The sequence below is a fragment of the Pelodiscus sinensis genome, chromosome 6 (genome assembly GCF_052426305.1).
Source record: "Pelodiscus sinensis isolate ZL-2025 chromosome 6, ASM5242630v1, whole genome shotgun sequence".
Taxonomy (NCBI): Eukaryota; Metazoa; Chordata; order Testudines; family Trionychidae; genus Pelodiscus; species Pelodiscus sinensis.
Genome location: NC_143057.1, coordinates 1,727,077 through 1,744,955, shown reverse-complemented (window position 1 = coordinate 1,744,955; position 17,879 = coordinate 1,727,077). Strand labels below are relative to the sequence as shown.

Here is a 17,879-nt window from a genome sequence, read left to right as displayed (position 1 = left end):
GGCGGGGGGTTGCTCTGTTACTGTGGGGCAGCCCCGTTGTGGGGGACGCAGGCTCTGTGCAGACTCAGGCGGGGGGTTGCTCTGTCACTGGGGGGCAGCCCCGTTGTGGGGGGCAGGCTCTGTGCAGACTCAGGCGGGGGGTTGCTCTGTCACTGTGGGGCAGCCCCGTTGTGGGGGGCAGGCTCTGTGCAGACTCAGGCGGGGGGGGGGGGGGCCCTGAGACGAGCGAGCGGTTGGCGCTCCCGGCGCGTGCCACCGAGCAACGGTTAAAACCGCCAGTTTCGCGCCACGCGCCTCGAGAGAACCTAACGGTCCCGCCTCATAAGTGGCACGTGAGCGGCCGCATGGGCTGCTGGGAAGAGTAGTTCTTTTGGCGGTTCGGCCTTTCGCTCCCTTCCGCGCGCTGAAGGAAGAGGCCTGTGGCGCGCTGGCCGCCTGCGCCGGGACCGCGCTTCGCCAGCGTGCGCGCGCGCCCGGCCACGCGCCACCGCCGCGCCCGCTCTCCGCCGGAAGTGGCGGGGCAATGGGCGGGGTTTCGGGCGTTCCCGGCGCGTGTTCCGGTGGCGGCGTTTCCTGGTTGGTGCTTCCTGGTGCTGGAGCCGGCAGCGAGTCTGTGAGTGTGAGCGAGGCGCCGGCGGCAGCGCAGAGCCGCTGTGCTGGGTCAGGGCACCCCCCCGTACTGTGCTGGGCCAGAGCCCCCCCGCTGTGCTGGGTCAGGGCACCCCCCTGCTGTGTCGGGCCAGAGCCCCCCCCACTGTGCTGCGCCCTGGGCCAGAGCCCCCCCCCCACTGTGCTGCGCCCCGGGCCAGACCCCCCCGTACTGTGCTGGGCCAGAGCCCCCCCACTGTGCTGTGCCCCAGGCCAGACCCCCCCCCGTACTGTGCTGGGCCAGAGGCCCCCCCACTGTGCTACGCCCCAGGCCAGACCCCCCCCCGTACTGTGCTGGGCCAGAGCCCCCCCCACTGTGCTGCGCCCCAGGCCAGACCCCCCCCCCCCCCCCCCCCCGTACTGTGCTGGGCCAGAGCCCCCCCACTGTGCTGCGCCCCAGGCCAGACCCCCCCCCGTACTGTGCTGGGCCAGAGCCCCCCCCACTGTGCTGCGCCCCAGGCCAGACCCCCCCCCCCGTACTGTGCTGGGCCAGAGCCCCCCCCCCCCCACTGTGCTGCGCCCCAGGCCAGACCCCCCCCCCGTACTGTGCTGGGCCAGAGCCCCCCCGCTGTGCTGCGCCCCAGGCCAGACCCCCCCCCGTACTGTGCTGGGCCAGAGCCCCCCCCGCTGTGCTGCGCCCCAGGCCAGACCCCCCCCCCCGTACTGTGCTGGGCCAGAGCCCCCCCGCTGTGCTGCGCCCCAGGCCAGACCCCCCCCCTGTACTGTGCTGGGCCAGAGCCCCCCCGCTGTGCTGCGCCCCAGGCCAGACCCCCCCCCCGTACTGTGCTGGGCCAGAGCCCCCCTGCTGTGCTGCGCCCCAGGCCAGACCCCCCCCCCGTACTGTGCTGGGCCAGAGCCCCCCCCGCTGTGCTACGCCCCAGGCCAGACCCCCCCCCCCGTACTGTGCTGGGCCAGAGGCCCCCCCACTGTGCTACGCCCCAGGCCAGACCCCCCCCCCCCCCGTACTGTGCTGGGCCAGAGCCCCCCCCACTGTGCTGCGCCCCAGGCCAGACCCCCCCCCCACTGTGTCGGGCCAGAGCCCCCCCCCCCGCTGTGCTGCGCCCCAGGCCAGACCCCCCCCCCCGTACTGTGCTGGGCCAGAGCCCCCCCGCTGTGCTGCGCCCCAGGCCAGACCCCCCCCCCGTACTGTGCTGGGCCAGAGCCCCCCCCGCTGTGCTGCGCCCCAGGCCAGACCCTCCCGTACTGTGCTGGGCCAGAGCCCCCCCCACTGTGCTGCGCCCCAGGCCAGACCCTCCCGTACTGTGCTGGGCCAAAGGCCCCCCCCACTGTGCTGTGCCCCAGGCCAGACCCCCCATACTGTGCTGGGCCAAAGGCCCCCCCCACTGTGCTGCGCCCTGGCCTGACCCCCCCACTTCTGTGCCAGGCCAGAGCCCCCCCCCCCCACTGTGCTGCACCCTGGCCAGAGGCCCCCTCCAGTGTGCCAGGCCAGGGGGCCCCCCCACTGTACTGTGCCCCAGCCAGAGCCCCCACCCGCTGTGCTGTGCCCCCGGCCAGAGGCCCCCCCAACTGTCCTGTGTGCTCAGCCAAAAGGGCCCCCCCGAGCTGTGCTGCGCCCCTGGGCAGAGGCCTCTTCCCCCCCGAGCTGTGCACCCGGCCAGAGGCCCCCCAGATCTATACTGTGTGCTTAGCCAGAAAGGACCCCCTCCCGCCCGAGCTGTGCTGCATGCCCGGCCAGAGCCCCTCCCATCCCGACTCTCCTGAGCGCCCAGCCAAAGCTCCCCTCTCCCCCTCCAGACTCTCTTGGTGACTTTTCATAGCTCCCCCCTCCGCCTCTCAGAACTGTTCTGTGTGCCCGGCCAGAGCCCCCTTCCAGAACTTTCCTGCGGGCCCAGCTGTAGCTCCCCCCAATAACTCTCCTGAGTGACCGCCCAGAGCGCCTCTCCCCCCGCCCCAGCTATCCTGAGCGCCTGGCCAGAGCCCTTCTCCAACGTCTCCTGCGCACCTGGCCAGAGGGCCCCTGTCCCCCGAACTCTGTCCTGCATGCCCGGCCAGAGCCCCCCCTCTGAGCCACGTCCTCTGTGCCTCATGTACCTTCTCCAAGCCCCCTTCCTCCTGGCCCAGCAAGCACCTCCCTGGAGCTCTCTGTGAACGCTCTGGCTGGAGCCCTTTCTCTGCGCCCCCCCCATGAGCCTCCTGTCTTCCGAGCCTCCCTTTGCCAGCACCCCCCAAACCTTTTGTCCTCCCAGCTCCACCTGGCCAGTGTGCCCCCTTGAACCCAGAGCTTCCCCCACAATTTCCTGTTCTCTGTGCCCTGGTCAGAGCTCTCAGCTGGCCAGAGCTCTTCCCTCTCCCCCCCCCCCCCCCCCCCCCCCCCCCCCCGTCCTTCGAGCCCCCATTTGGCTAGTGGGCTCCCTGAACTCTTTGTTCTCTGAGCCTCCATTTGGCCAGAGACCCAGACACCCTCAAGCCTCTCTCTTCTCCTGCCCTCCCCCCCCCCCCCCCCCGCCACTTGTCCCTGCCTGGCTAAACCCCCCGACTCCCTTCTCTGTGCCTCCTGCCAGCCAGAGGGCCCCCTAAAGCACCCTCCAGTCCTTTCTTCTGCATGCACCTGCCTGACCAGACGCTCCCCCTCTCCAAGCAGCTTCTCCTGTCTGGCCAGAGCTAGGGATGTTTAATTTAATGGATTTTCCATCGACTGTTGGACTAGTTGATAAGCAGGGGCAGTGGGGTTAGCTCCCGGTCCGACAGGCTCGTAATACATTTTAAAAGCAGTGTCTGGGACTGGGTGTGAGTAGGGAATCAGCTGATTTCTGGTTCCCACTACTCCCCTGTCCCCTGCGGAGACGGTGCAGGGGGAACTGGCTTTTAAGCTGGCTCATGCTCCCCCCTCCCCCTTGCTGTCTCTCCTTGAGGCAGTGGGGAGGGGGGGCGACTAGTTGAGGAAGTAGTCGACTATCTGATAAGTTTTTGCTTATTGGATAGTTGACTAGTCGCTTAGATCCCTAGCCAGTCTCCCTGGAATGCTCCCGAGCCGCCTCTTCCCCATGCCTCTGCCTGGCCAGAGGTGCCCCCCCCTTCTCTTCCATGTTCTCTGCTCAGTCAGAACCCACACATCAACCCCGTCTCCATACCTTTGGTCTGCCAGAGTCCCCATCCCATGGCTGTTCTCCTGTCCCTTCTCGTCCTGTGACAGTGCCTGGCCAGATCAGCCCTTCTCCGTGACTCTGAGCCCCCTTTCTGGGCCGCATGTCCGGCCAGACGCCTCCCCCGGCCTGTTCTCCCTATCCAGCCAGAGTCCTGTGCCTGCCCCCAAGATACTTTCTCCTAAAGCCCCCTTCACTCCCTTGTTCCCCAGAGCCCAAATGCCAGTTTCCTCAGACTTCCCTCCCAGTGCTTCCTCTTCACCACATACGCTTTGTCTCAGTCCCTGGAGAACCCCACTTTCACTCCATGTCCTCTGCCTCAGTGCCCCCCTCCTGCTTCATCACATCCTGCCCAGCGTCATCTCCCCACTGCATGCCCCTTCCCCAGGTCGTCACATATCATAACATAGAAAAAGTATAAATCATTGTATTGCAGCTGGCCTTGAATGTGGGATCCTAGCAGGCAGTACTCCCTCTTGATCTAAGTAGCCACTGCTTGGCTCAAGATGGTGCATCTCATATTGGCACCTGCAGTCTTTATTTACGCTGAGGTGGGCCAGGCTCTGCCATCTTGTGCCATAATAAATGTTAGTGGTACTAAATGCCTTACCTTTTGGAGCTGCTTGATATTAAAAAAGTGCTTGTGTTTTGTGCTAGTTTATAAGTGTCTAGTTCTTTAATTGCTACATGAGTGCCAAATCTGTAAGTCCCTAGCCAGTTCAGGAAAAGAGTGAGTAGTGGGTCCCTGGCAGTTTCAACCATAGAACTTTGTCTTTTATGAGAGAGGTCAGGAGGAGGCACTTGGAGGGGGAGAAAAGATTAATATAGTTCAAATAAAATTACATTTGTGTCTCCTGCGTATGAATACGACAAACAACATGATTGCATATATTTAGCATAGACATTAGCTGAGTTATCCCTTTTCCTCTCCTTCCCCATTTGCTGTCCTGAAAATCTCCATTTCTATTTTCTTCTGCTCTGGAATAATTTTGCATTATTTATAAGTTCATCATATGGACTGACTGTTGGCAGAGAGCTGTGCTAAAGGCTTCAAGTCATATTCATCCTTGAGGTAAAGGAGCAAGTCAGCTGATTTCAATAGAATTGCACCCATTCTACGATCATGGTGGAAAAAAGTTTCCTCCAAAGCGAGAGAACTTTCAAACCACTCAAAATAAAGATTCTTGAATTGTATATAATAAAGTGAAACCTCCACTTAAAAACTATCTCTGAAAGATAAGGTCCCTAAGATCACTATAAATCATTCCTGTTGTTGTTTATCCTTATATAAAAATGCCCAAACCGGGTCAGACCAGGTCCACAGCATGGCCCAGAATACCATCTTCCAAGAGTGGCCAATGCCAGATGCCTTCCTTTTGTGTGTTTTAAACCTGCTACCTATTCGTGTCATTAGGCAACCCCTGGGTCTTATGAGACGTGACATATAACATGTCCTTATTCTTTCTCCACATCATTCTTGATTTTATAGATCTCTATCATATCCCCCTTAGCTACCGGTTGTCCAAGATGAACAGTCCTCGTGTTTTTCACCCTCCTCATATGGAAGTATTCCATATCCCTAATCATTTTTGTTGCCCTTCTCTGTACTTTTCCCATTTCTAATGTATCTTTTTTGAGATGGGGCATCCAGAACCACGTGCATTGAGCTAAGGTGGAGGACAATTTTTCCATTGTGAAAACTGACCATTTATTCTTAGCCTTTATTTCTTGTCTTTTAACCCGTTACTGATCCATGAGAGGACCTTCCCTCTCATCCATGACTGCTTACTTAGCTTAAAAGCCTTTGGTGTGAGACTTTGGGTGCATCTAGACAGAGCCCTTCTGTTGGAATAAGCAACACAATAAGCTAAGCGAAAGAGCTTATTTTGAACTTTGGCACTGTGTAGACAGCGCCAAATTTCAAAATAAGGCACTATTCCAACAAATCCCTTAACCCTCGTGGAACAAGGGTTACAGGGACGCTGGAATAGCACGCCCACTCTTTCAGGAAACAGCGGGCACTTTTAAAGACTCAGTGTTGCTATTTCGGGATACTTCTGGTATCCAGAAATAGCAACACAGTCTAGATGTAGCCTTTGTCAAATGCTTTATGCAAGTCCAAATACATGCTATCCGCTGGGTCATCCTCATCCACATGATAATTCACCCCTCAGAGACTTCTAATAGACTGGTGAGGCATGAGTTCCTTTAAGCCATTTTAACTCTTTTCCAACATACTATGCATATCTCTGTGTCTGATGATTCTGTTTGATGCCAGGTATGTCTCAGACTCAATTTTTTGCTTGTTTAAAGCAGTATTCACCCAAATTATTTTTCTCCATGTGAACTAACTACACACATGCTAGAAAACTAACATTAAAAGGAAGAGCACTGAGTCTCTCATGTTGTTTGTTCCTTGTTTGGATCGGTGCTGGTTAGCAATGAAAGCAGTCCTCCCTTTGCCTCTGCAGCCCTCATAATGGCAGGGCCCCTTTATCCACTAGCGTCAACCGCATGGTGCCCTCCATCTACTTCTATGCTACTAGCAGACTTACTCAGCGTTGCCCAGCTCCAGAGCAGAGGGGTGTTGGGTGGTGGGATTTGGGGGTGGGGGGAGTGCAGGAGACTAAGGCAGTGTGAGAGTGAGAGGTGAGGAGGGGCTCAGGGCAGGGGCGGTTCCATGCAGTACAGGCCTTTTCTCTCCCCCCCCCCCCCCAGCCACCAGGGACCTTCCTCCCTGTGGCCAAGGGCCGGGATACGGGAGGGTTTGTAGGAGGGAGACTACTTACCAGTGTGCTGGCAGGCAAGATGGCAGAGCTTCAGCCCTGCTGGCCATTCCGTTGGTAGTATGGCTTCCCCAGTGAACACGCTGCAGGATAGCTCTCCCCTGCAGGTTTGCTGCACCCCCCCCCCCACGCCCACACTCATTTCACATCCCTCTGAAAGCAGCCCCGCCCTTTCCATGCTATGGAAAACTCCTTTTGCTGGAGCTTCCGGTTGTCCTGGCACAACCAACCCCTGACCTTGCTTTAAGTTAGGAGAAGAAAAAGCTGCCTCCCAAATTTTGGTGGCCTGAGCTCTTACTGTTTAGGAGGGATTCTTGAACAGACAAACTCGCAAACAGACACAGAGGCATGCTCTAAAATATTTAAATAGGTTTGAAACTGGAATGAAAGTCGCTTATACATCCAGTGTCAGCTCTGCTGCAGGATGAACTAAAATGATTTCAATTTAAATACATCTTGTTTTTAATTTAAATATGTTTGTTTCAAGATTTTATTTGAATTTACAGCTATCTGAAAGGTTGTTTGAATAGTTTAAAACTTAAAAAATACCAGTTCAGTAAGTTGAATAGATATTATACATTGCACATCTGCAGTTGTCATAGCAGTATTATTCACGATACATGAACTGTGTAGTTATATAGACTATTTAATTAAATGTAGATATCTAGAATAGAGATTTTTCTAGTCTGGACTCTTATAGCATTATCCAAATCTCACACGATTTAAATCTGAACAAGCAGGTGTGGGGATTAAGTTAATTTTGGCAGTTCCCTGAGACCATTGATTTTTCTATAACAGAATATCTGAATGCTGGTTTTTTGTTTTGTTGTTTGTTCTTGGGGGAAAAAAGATGAGTAGTTCTGCTTTCTCTTGTGCATACTCCATAAAACAGTACCACACATCTTTATTTTGTATAGCTTCTTCAGCACAGCCTTTGTCCTTAAATAGTTTAGCATTAAGTAATACCACTACAAAGATTAAATAAAAGTACAGGAAGGTGAATAGGTAGAGCCTGAAATATTTACCAGAGACCTCTGCCATTGCAGAGCTTTCTGACCACAGAATTTTGCTGCTCTTTCCTTCCTCAGTGTCTTGGCTTTCTCTTCTGATTCTCTTGTTTTATCAAAAGTCTGTTTTCCATTCTTGAGTAGCTCAGATGCCTTGGATGCTGATATTCTTAGCAGCAACCAGCTGTTAAGTATCATGTCAATTTTACTCTTTAGGTTTATTGCTGTCCATTTGGTGTTAAAGTAGCATCAGCGAAATTGACCAGATTTGTGAAGCAGGTTGTTGCCTTGGCTCAGTCAGCTACAGTATTCCCATTGATGAGAGAGAGGAAGGGTCTCAAAGATGGCCAAATCTTTGCATGTTTTGTTTATGAGCACCAGGACCTCGAAGTGGATTGATGTGGAGCCTGGGTCACTCATGTGATGTGCTCTTATTCGTCTTATCACCTAGGAAAAAGGGCTATTGTAAGGTGGAGCCAGCTGAAGCATCTGCTTGGCTTTCACACTCAAACCTCTAAGGGAATGCTTTGTGGTAGGTAGTCCAGCATAAAGGTGGCTAAGCTTCAGGCCGTATGGGTAGGCCCACATCAGAAAGGAAATATTAAAACAAAATGTTTCACTTGACGGGAATTAGTAAGACTTTCAGTTTGCAAAGAACCTGAGATTTTTTCATTTGGTCTCCAGGGCAGGAATGTTTTTCAAGTTTTCAAAAATTCTCAGCGCACGGGAATGCTCTTTCCTCCCCAGCCCTAGTGAGAAGCCAAGGGCTGTGAAAAGCAGGATTCCTATGTTGTCCTTGTCTCTGTCCTTGGACTTGCCTAGCAGATGATTACGTTAATCTTTGCTGTGGCCTGAGGAATGCTGGATGAGTCTCTCTTCAAGGACTCTTCAAGGTGTTGGTGGGTACTAGAAATGTAAGCAACTAGTCAACTATCCTATAAGCATAAGCTTATTGGATAGTCGAGTAGTGATGTAACTAGTCGTCCCTCCCTTCCGCCTCTATCAGAGAGAGGCAGCGGGTGGCAGAGGAGAGCAGGAGCCAGTGCTGTGGGGAGCCAACTTAAAAACTGGTTCCCCCCAGCACTGTCCGCTTCTGCTGCGATTCTGCTTTTGAAACCTATAAAAGCCCTAGCAGGGCTCTTGTACATTTCAAAAGCAGAAGCCAGGAAGGGAGGGCTGGGCCAGCAGGGGACTCCCCCACTGGTCCCATGTTCCCTGATGAGCTGCCTTTTGAAATGTACAAGAGCCCACAAGGGCTCTTGTACATTTCAAAGGTTCAGGGTGGGGCTTCCCCTTTAAAACTGTAGCAAGAGCTTAGCAGGGCTCTTGCTACAGTTCAAAGGTGGAGGCGCTCTTCTAGACTAATCGACTATATTCGATGAATTAACTAATCTAAATTTAACATCCCTAGTGGGTACACCATTTCAAATGCAGATTTAAAGCAGAGAGGGTGCAAAACCCCTTGTTCAGTGGCCATAAGCAGTATTTTTTCTACACTTAAAATTTATTTTGTTGCCACTTGCCCCTATGTGGTACAACGTGCCTGGCTCAGACTCTGGCCACACTAAGTATGGCTGACTCCAGTGTACCGGCTGGGTTGGGAGAGTTTGGACAGGGTCATGACATTTTCTTGCCCGGTCCTCGACGCTCTCCTGTGAGTCCCGGGGAGGAGACTTCCCTGTGGCAGGGAAGCTGCCTTTCGAGGAACTAGGCCTGCAGGGGCTGGTAGCCCCAGTCCCAGGGAGGCATCATTGCAGGCTCTGCAGTATAAAGTATAAATTAGCGTCATATTGCAGAGCCCGCAGTGCCTGTAACCACTGAGATTTTCAGTGGTTATGTGGTTATTTAACCACATTGTAACATCCCTACTGGCTGCCATGCATGTGGCACACATACACATAATTAGAATGGGCACAAGCAACACATCTCAAAGAACAACAGTTATGAGAAGGGTAGAAAATGTCTTTTCCTGCAAAATTCTACATTGCGGAATATCAGCAAGATTAAGACTTATGTGCCATGATGTGTTGAGCCAAGGATTTTAAGGAGAAAAATGATAGGGTGAGCATGGTCCTAGGCTGGTGAAGGAGGATGCAGGGGCCCAGTTTGAGTGGGGGAGCGAACGTCTTTGGGCAGAGACATTGTCACTTGAAGTGCATTTCTGTACCAAGGCATTAGCACCTAAAGAGCTCAATGTGGCACCAGTGTTCCACTGTGCTTGGGAGAAGTAGTGGCTGCTCAAGAAGGGAGCCCTAAAGATGCTGATACCAAACTGTAGCATCTGTAGGGCTCCTTTCTTGAGTGGCCACTACTTCTCCCAAGCACAGTGAAACATCCCGAGCATACAACCTTGGTCCTTCCAGGCATGCCCCACCAAAATCCTCTTTTACTAACCTCTCTCACTACCCTGTTCACACCTATGGCTCCTCCAGGGCCCTCACTCACCACCATTTCAATGCCTCTGGTGCACTATGCAGCATCACCAGCATGCAGGACATGGCCATGTAGTGGGAAAATGAGGGAAGGCAGGCTTGAAGGGGACAAAGAAGAATGTAGTGGAGGAAGAATTGGTGACAGAAGCATGGAGAAAAGTGGGAGTTGAACTGGCGGTGCATGTGTATGTGAGGGGAGAAACAGATACATTTTGTAACTCCACAGTGTTGCAATTTGAACATTCTTTTAACTTTTTTGCATGTAATTTCCTGTGTTTTTCCCCTAAAAAAGTAAACTGATGACCCCCTAGAAATTCCATTGGTGTGGAACCATACCGGTCTGTGCATCAGCAGAGTTGGAAACATGGACCTTTAGCCTCATAATACAGACCTCTACCACTTGAGTTAAGAGTAACTGTTGGCAGGCAGTAATCCCCTATGTGAAACATTCGCTGTAAGGGGGTATGTGTGCAAGATACACTTTGCTAAAGGCTGGCACCGTTATTTGCTAGACAACAGAGAAATGTTATAAATTGAAATCTCAGGTTCTGTTCCTCGCAGTGAGTAGTGGTTACAAGTTTGGCACATTTATTCTAAAATGCAGTGTTCCTGAGTGGAAGAGATCTCAGACTTAAGTTCTATTCCCAGCTCTGTCACCAGTGGTGATTACTTCTCTTTTGTAAAATGGGTGAATAGTATCTGCCTGCCTCCTGATGTGCAAGTATGAGGCATTGCTCAGTAGTAAAGACTGTGAAGTACTCAGAATTAATACTAGTAATTGAAAGAGCTGAGTCTAGAATGCAGGGTCTCCTCTTGACTTCCAGCTGAGTCTTGAGCTCTGGCTCTGTGCTTACCATGTAGGAGAGTGACTGGAGACTAGGATGGTGATAATACAGTTGTCATGACTGAGTGAAAACAACAGAGGTTAAATTTAAAACCGAGACTAGGATGGTGATAATACAGTTGTCATGACTGAGTGAAAACAACAGAGGTTAAATTTAAAACCTAAGTGCAACCTTAACTTTAGCATTTGCTATTGTGCATGTTATAATTTGTATTTCTGGTATCATTATTCTGCAAGTGTAGTGTCATTTTCTGTGTTCGTAGTTCTATAGTTGTCCATGAAAACATCTACTCGTTTTCTGAGGCTCTTATGTAAACTGTTGTTTGTGTTAAAGGTTTGTATGAATGATTTACATTTTGGAAAGGTTTCTGCTATAACAGATGAAAAAAGTATTACATTTTCATGGAGTTTCTGGACTCATTTACTTGGCATTACTGATAAGGTGTTTTTATTTTTCCCAGATACAGGTCTACTTTCTTTCCAGAATGTTCGGGTGGCATGGAGACATAGAAGCATATGAAGATGACCTTTATCGTGAAGAGTCATCCAGTGAACTAAGTGTTGACAGTGAGGTAGAATTTCATCTCTACAGCCAGGTCCATTATGCACAGAGTCTTGGAGAAGTCCCTGAGCAGGATGAGAATGAGGAAGTACTAGAGAAACAAGGTCAGAGTTCAGTTCTAAGCGATAAATTGGATCTGGACAAGAACCGTATACTTTCAGACGATGTTATTCATATTTCAGATGGCCCTGAGGTCATCATTTTGTCTGACACACCTGATGAAGACAGTGTTTACAAAAGCAAAGCAACAAAGACAGCAAGTTCTCTAACACCAGCTATAAAATGTAAGCAACCAGTATGCTCCACACGGAACCCTGCCAGAGTTTCTGCAGACTCTGCCCTAGATTCTGATGCAAGACATTCAAGTAAAGAGAAGAGGGCTAGCGAGAAGTCTAACCCAACTTCTGCTGGTAGAGGACGCACGATCCAAGAGATTTTGGTAATAGAGGATAGCTCAAATGAGGAGGAAGAAGAGAGCACGCTCTCTGACAGTGATCATGTGGAGAGCTGGATGCTGTTGGGATGTGATACAGATGCCAGAGATGAAAATATCATTTTGAACCTTGAAGGCTGTGGAACTACTACCAGTGAAGGTCAGTACTTTTGTGTAGATGACCCTGAATAAAGGAGCAGATGGGATGATCTGTTTGCCATAATATTGATGTCAATATTGTAAAGGAAAAATAAAGAGAAAGAAGTAGGCGCAGTGCAAGGTGGCAAAAACCAAAAGGAGGAAATTGTAAAATGGGATGGCAGACATAATATATGGTGTAGCAGATAACTGTTAATACTATTGTGTATTATTTGAGTAGTGCTAAACATGTGCATAGTGCTTTGAAGAGAAGCACATGACAGTGTGTTTACTCTAAAAAACTGACGGGGGGGGAAATTCAGAACGAATTGAATTAGCCAAATAAACCTATTTATTACTAAGCAATAAATGGGGGGGAAAGAGTAAACCAATTTTTGGGAAGCAAAAATAGAAATAAAAAAAGGTATATAATGGTTAATTATTGTGATCAAAGCAAATAAGTAGTTAGTGAAAATATAGCAATGTCAAGAGAAATTTGAGAATAAGTAAAATTGGAAGGAGAAATCACAAAATTAAGACTACTGAAAAATACAGTAGGAGAAGGTTATAACCTCTATGCTCAATGTAAATAATTCTATTATTCTGAGACCTTGCTTTTTTCTAAAATTTACTATCAACAGCATACAAATCCTGTACGAAATAGTATGCAGTAATTCCTAAACAACAGGATTATTGATACCTAGTTCTTTGGTATATTTTAAAAGTTCCTTATAGAGGAAAGACAGTGAAGATGAGGAAATGCAAAGAATTGATTGTAGCGACCTGTTCTTAGCAAGTCCTTTCATGGTGAAGTTACCACATTGGCCTCATGGTATGGTAGAGATAACATGTATTCTGGAACTGATGACTGAAAAAATCTACTTGACAGTCCTCTTCCCTTTCCCTGTGCATTCTAGTCTCTCACTGCACTGAGATCGTTTCCAGAAACTGTGACCCTGTCAGTCACTTGAGAGGGAGCACGGCTGTCGAAGATATTGATTCAGTATAGTAAGGCCTGTCCGATCACTTATACCAATTAGGATTTTCAGTCAGCTTTGACTCACAAAAATATGGTTAGCATATGGGTAGCATGTTCTCAGCCCTACGTTCTTAGGCCAGGTCTATAGTAGGGGAAGAGTTGAGCTAAGATATGCAATTCTCGTAGCTGGAGTCAACATACCTTAGGTTACATTTCTTTAGCATCTTCACTGTGGGAGGTTGATGGGAGAAACTCTTCCATTGAATTCCCTTATTCCTCGTGACCCTGTGGAGTACCAGAGTCGACAGGGGCACCATCAGCAGTCGATTTAGTGGGTCCTTGCTAGACCCACTAAATCAAATCCTGGAAGATTGATCTCTGCAGTGTCGATCTCCTGATAAGTGAAGACATGTCCTCTGTTGCGAATATGTGGACTAACAATCAGCAAGCAAGAGATTACCTCTGAATTATTCTTCAGATGATTAGCATCTGTCCATTGTCCAGAAATTTCACAGAAAAAATGCTGTGCACGTTATTCTCAAATCAGCGGCAAGTATAGTGGTACAGAACACAAGTTGCTACATCAAATTTCCAGATTGCCACCTTCCCTATCAAATATGTTTTCTTCCTATCAATCTTTTAAAAATAATTTAAAAGTATAATAGCTAAGTTTCAAAAGTTCAGTATTACTAAATTTTATTTGATTTCTTCTTATATTTTTTCTCCTTTAAAGCAGCAACCAACCTGTCATGAAATATAAAGTTTACTTTAACAGAATACTCTGTAGTTTTCAGGCAGCAAATATACCAGGACATATGGCAATACAATTTTTGCATAGCAAAATGATACATTGCTAGTGGTAACTTGTGTACTCCAAACATTTTTTCATCATCTTATGTTGTTCAGTGAATAACGATATTGGACAGACATTTTTTGTCTCTACACGTCCTCTGTAGGCTTACATTTAGCAATTACCCCAGCTGTAAATATGTAAAGTACATCCAAGCTTTTATATTGCATGAAAACAGTACATTATGCATTTTTGGAGATATTTTGTAATCAGTGTACCAAAATAATGATTTTTACTGCATGTGATAGCAATGTGAAAATTCAAATGTTTGGTCTTTTTTTTTTTTTTTTTTTTTGCTTGCATTACTACCATAATATTGTTGTGTATCTACCTAAACTCAGAGTAACTTTTAGAAAAATTAACTTGTGGGTTATATCTGGAGGTAGTTTTCCTTCATTTGCAGCAAAGCCCTTCAAAACCCTTCCCATGTTTTCAACCAGTATTAGTAATGGTATTGTCAAGGGTAATCTCATGCTTTATGATTTACAGAACAGTGATCAGTTACACTGTGGAGTCTGGTACCATGGTCTAGCCTTCTTTTAAATATGTGCATTGAACTTAATTTGTTTTTGTTCAGGCATTGTTTCTTCCTTTCACATGTATTTACTTTGCAAAATATCTGAAGACTTACAGTTTTTTCTGCTTAAAAGATGCAAGCTAATGATGACATATTGAGGATAGTCTAATGTATGTGAGAGTCAGATAGGAACTGTTTGCTCTCAGCCTAAACCCCCAGACTGAGCACAAAGGACTGAGAGGTAAAGTGTAGCATGCTTCAGAAGAGGTGTAGTTTAAATCTGCATGTCTGTATTTGGTCTGAAATTTAAACAACCTTTATTCAAGAATACTCAATGCAGAACAGTTTGAACCATCTGGTATTTTGTTTATAAAACAAATACAGTGATGTGGAAGGTAGTGACGACACAGGTCTGAAAATTATTTTAGTCTTTTGCTGGTATAAAAGTAAAACCCAAAAGAATATAAAAATATTAATGCATTGGAACATAGTGCACTAACTGTAATATATGTCACTTGAAAGGAGTAAAACCCACAAATCTTCAATAACTAATATATCCAGAATTTATTTATTGAGCTTCACAGCATCATCTTTCAGGTGCTGTGGAATCCAACTACAGTACAGTGATTTGCTGAAACTTTGAACACGTTCATGTCAAATTAAAAGAAGAAAAGGAAAAACAAGGTGTTAATTTGTTTTTGTGGTTATTGTGTTAGAAAATTATTCTTTCAGAAACTTATTTCCTCATGTAGGAATTATTTTGGTAAATATTTTTATTTACACTCTAAAAATGCTTGAAGCATGGGATTATACATCAATTCTGTTGATTTACTGGGAATATCTACTATGCAAATTACTACTTTTTAAGACTTTTAACATGAGAGTAGGGGGAACAGAATATTTAAAGACAGTTGAAACCTTTATTATTTTGTCAAAGTTACTTACGGCTGTGTAAATGTGAGAGACCACCTCTAACAGTCTGTTGGTAAATGTAGCGCCCAGTTTCATTCACGTTAAAAAGGGAATGAAACATGCACAATACTGTGGCTATTCGCGTAGTCTGTTGTTTCAATCATTCGTGGGCCTGTCTTGTGCTTGAAACATGAAAATCAAGATACTGAGGTTCCACCAGAATAAAAAATTAGCTACTCCAGGGAAAGGAATGAAGCACCCATTCTTATTGTGTTACGTTTTCTACATCTTCTTTGCCTCCATAGTTTAAGCTAGGAACAATGATATTTGTAAATTATAAAAACAAAGACCATCCTTCCTTGATTCTCCCAGCACACACAAAGAATCCCTTCCATACATAAACTTCCTGTTTCTATCCTGTGTCTATTATGGTTCTTCTTAGAAGAGATAGAAAAAGTGTGTTCAGTGACCTACACTCTCTGTTGAGATAGAAAGATGTGTTCCTTTTATGTTGGGAAGAGGTGTTTTGGTGCATAAATCAAGCTGCTTCTGCTAATTTTATTTTGAACTAAAATTCTGAAAATTTTAAATTATGCTGTTCACATTCCTAATATGAGCAACACGGCTCCTAAGTATACATATGAAAGCCCTTGTATTTTTACCCTTCCTTCAGCCTTCCTAGAAAAACCACTGTACCCTTTACATTTTGGTTTTATTTCCCTCCAAAGCTTGTGATGACACCATAATCCCAGTTAATGCAACTTTTAATCATAGTGATGCAGCAGAGTCTGGCTAACTAGCTATGCTTTTTTTTTTTTTTTTTTTTTTTTTTTTAAATTTGAGGAGACAAGGGTAGCTACTGGCTTCCTTGTTTTCTGCTGAGGTATCTTGGGAACTCTGGCAAATAGCTACTGTTTTTTCTGTGATTTTGAGGGAACTTTTCTGAATCTGTTTTATATCACAAAATTGCACATGGCTTGGAATTGAGGAAGGCTGTCAAAATTTTATGAAACAAGTTAGAGCCACAGGGAATCTGACCAAAAAGTGACCATATGTCTAGCTCCCTATGTGTTTTTCCCTATGTACATTGGCTCTTTTTTACCCTACCATGTGTTATATTTTTGGAGATACATTCCACTGCTTTTGCTAATTAGTATTATGAAAGGGAATGATTTTTTTTCATTTGGCATTTTTAAGCAGGGATTATCTTCTAGAGTTGGATCTTTACTGTGGGTTTTTCAGGACATATCAGTGTTTGGTTCACGGGAAAGAGATAGAGACAACAATCAGAGACTTTATTTTGTAAATATGTGTAATTTGTTTTTGAGGCAGAGGTATCCCAGACCTTGAAAAGGTGGGCTTTTCTCTCTCTTCTCTATTGCAGTAAGGTTATGTATTATCCTGTATTTGGCAAGATGTCATCCATTTCCTCATTAAGGGCCATCTTTTAACATATTTCCTCTCCTGTATCTAGCACTAGTTTGAATCTCTGCACTTTTTTCTACATTTGGGAAGACAGTTTTCAAACGTGCAGCCCTGAAGATCACACACCAGGGATCAAAAAATGATTTCTCTCCTATCACCCCAGCCCTGTCAATGACAAAGTGTTATTTACACAGCATCTCTGCCATTCCCTAGTTTGTAAAGTGCAATTCCTAAGGCACTTTTCCAACCCAAAGATCCCAAGAAGCAGCAGACCTTATTCTCCACTGGGCCATTGGAAGGGCTGCTTTGTGTTTTTAACTAAGCTTTTTGAAAGAGGTATCACTTCTGGAAACTAGAAATTGCTATTAAAAGCAAAGACTGGATATCACTTGTTCTGGTAAATAGCACTAAATTCAAATGCCCTTTATGGTCATTGCTCAGCAGACTGAAAACCTCATTAGGAACTCTGGAACCTTCTTAGCAGCTTTGCGTGATCTTATAACAACATTTTGGGATGTTGACACAACATGAGATATTTTAACTAATTTGCGTCCTTTTTGCCCAGAGCAGATATTGTTTGGGCCCCTGGCACATGATAGTTTGTCTTCCAGCAGCTATGCTCCAGATTAGATTTCTGATTTAACTTCTTGTTCACATATAGGATCTATTTTCTTCCAGCAGTGATCAAAACCCCACAGAAAAGTGTGGGCATCAAGGATTATGCCCTACTCTTTTATTTAAACATTTCATTCAGTGATTGCATGAATGCTTTGCTTCTTATAGCTTTGGCTTTGATGGCAAATTCAGACAAATGAAGAACTGAAGACTCAGTTCTAGCAGCTTGTACAGAATTGAGCCAAAACTTGCTGATCATTTGAGAATATTTTAGAAGCTATTTATCACATGATCCTTAGACACTACAGTCTGTAGTACAGAGTACTTCTTGCTTCTTCTCCTACCTGCCCCACAAATTGATGTTTAAAATATTCGTGATGGTGGTGTTGTGTAGTGGAACAAACTAATGGCTGGCTGACGTGGGCAGATTATTTACACTCCCGTCTAGGAACAGGCTGACCCTTACTTTGTCAGTGCTAAGAGACGACTTTTCAGGCCTTTTAGTTTGGTTACCTTCACTGTGTTGCATTTCAAAGCAATTTATGCTTTGTCTACTGAAGATGCTTTTTCTATTTTTTGAAATTGTATAGGTTATAATAGCAGGCTTAATGAGAGAAGAATAGAATC

General features: G+C 46.8%; 1 protein-coding gene across 2 annotated transcripts in view; it reads left to right on the top strand.

Annotated features, from left to right (window-relative positions):
- Positions 1 to 377: 377 nt before the first annotated feature.
- The window catches only part of ZCCHC7 (zinc finger CCHC-type containing 7), a 152,685-nt gene continuing 135,183 nt past the window's right edge, over positions 378 to 17,879 (top strand). Inside the window, exons 1-2 of one of the 2 annotated variants that reach the window (XM_075931250.2) lie at positions 378 to 613; positions 11,289 to 11,976. In XM_075931250.2, the coding sequence (XP_075787365.2) occupies positions 524 to 613; positions 11,289 to 11,976 (778 nt within the window). In that variant the 5' untranslated portion in view covers positions 378 to 523. Of the gene's footprint in view, positions 614 to 11,282; positions 11,977 to 17,879 lie in introns of both variants that reach the window. The other variant, XM_075931249.2, reaches the window with a different exon arrangement.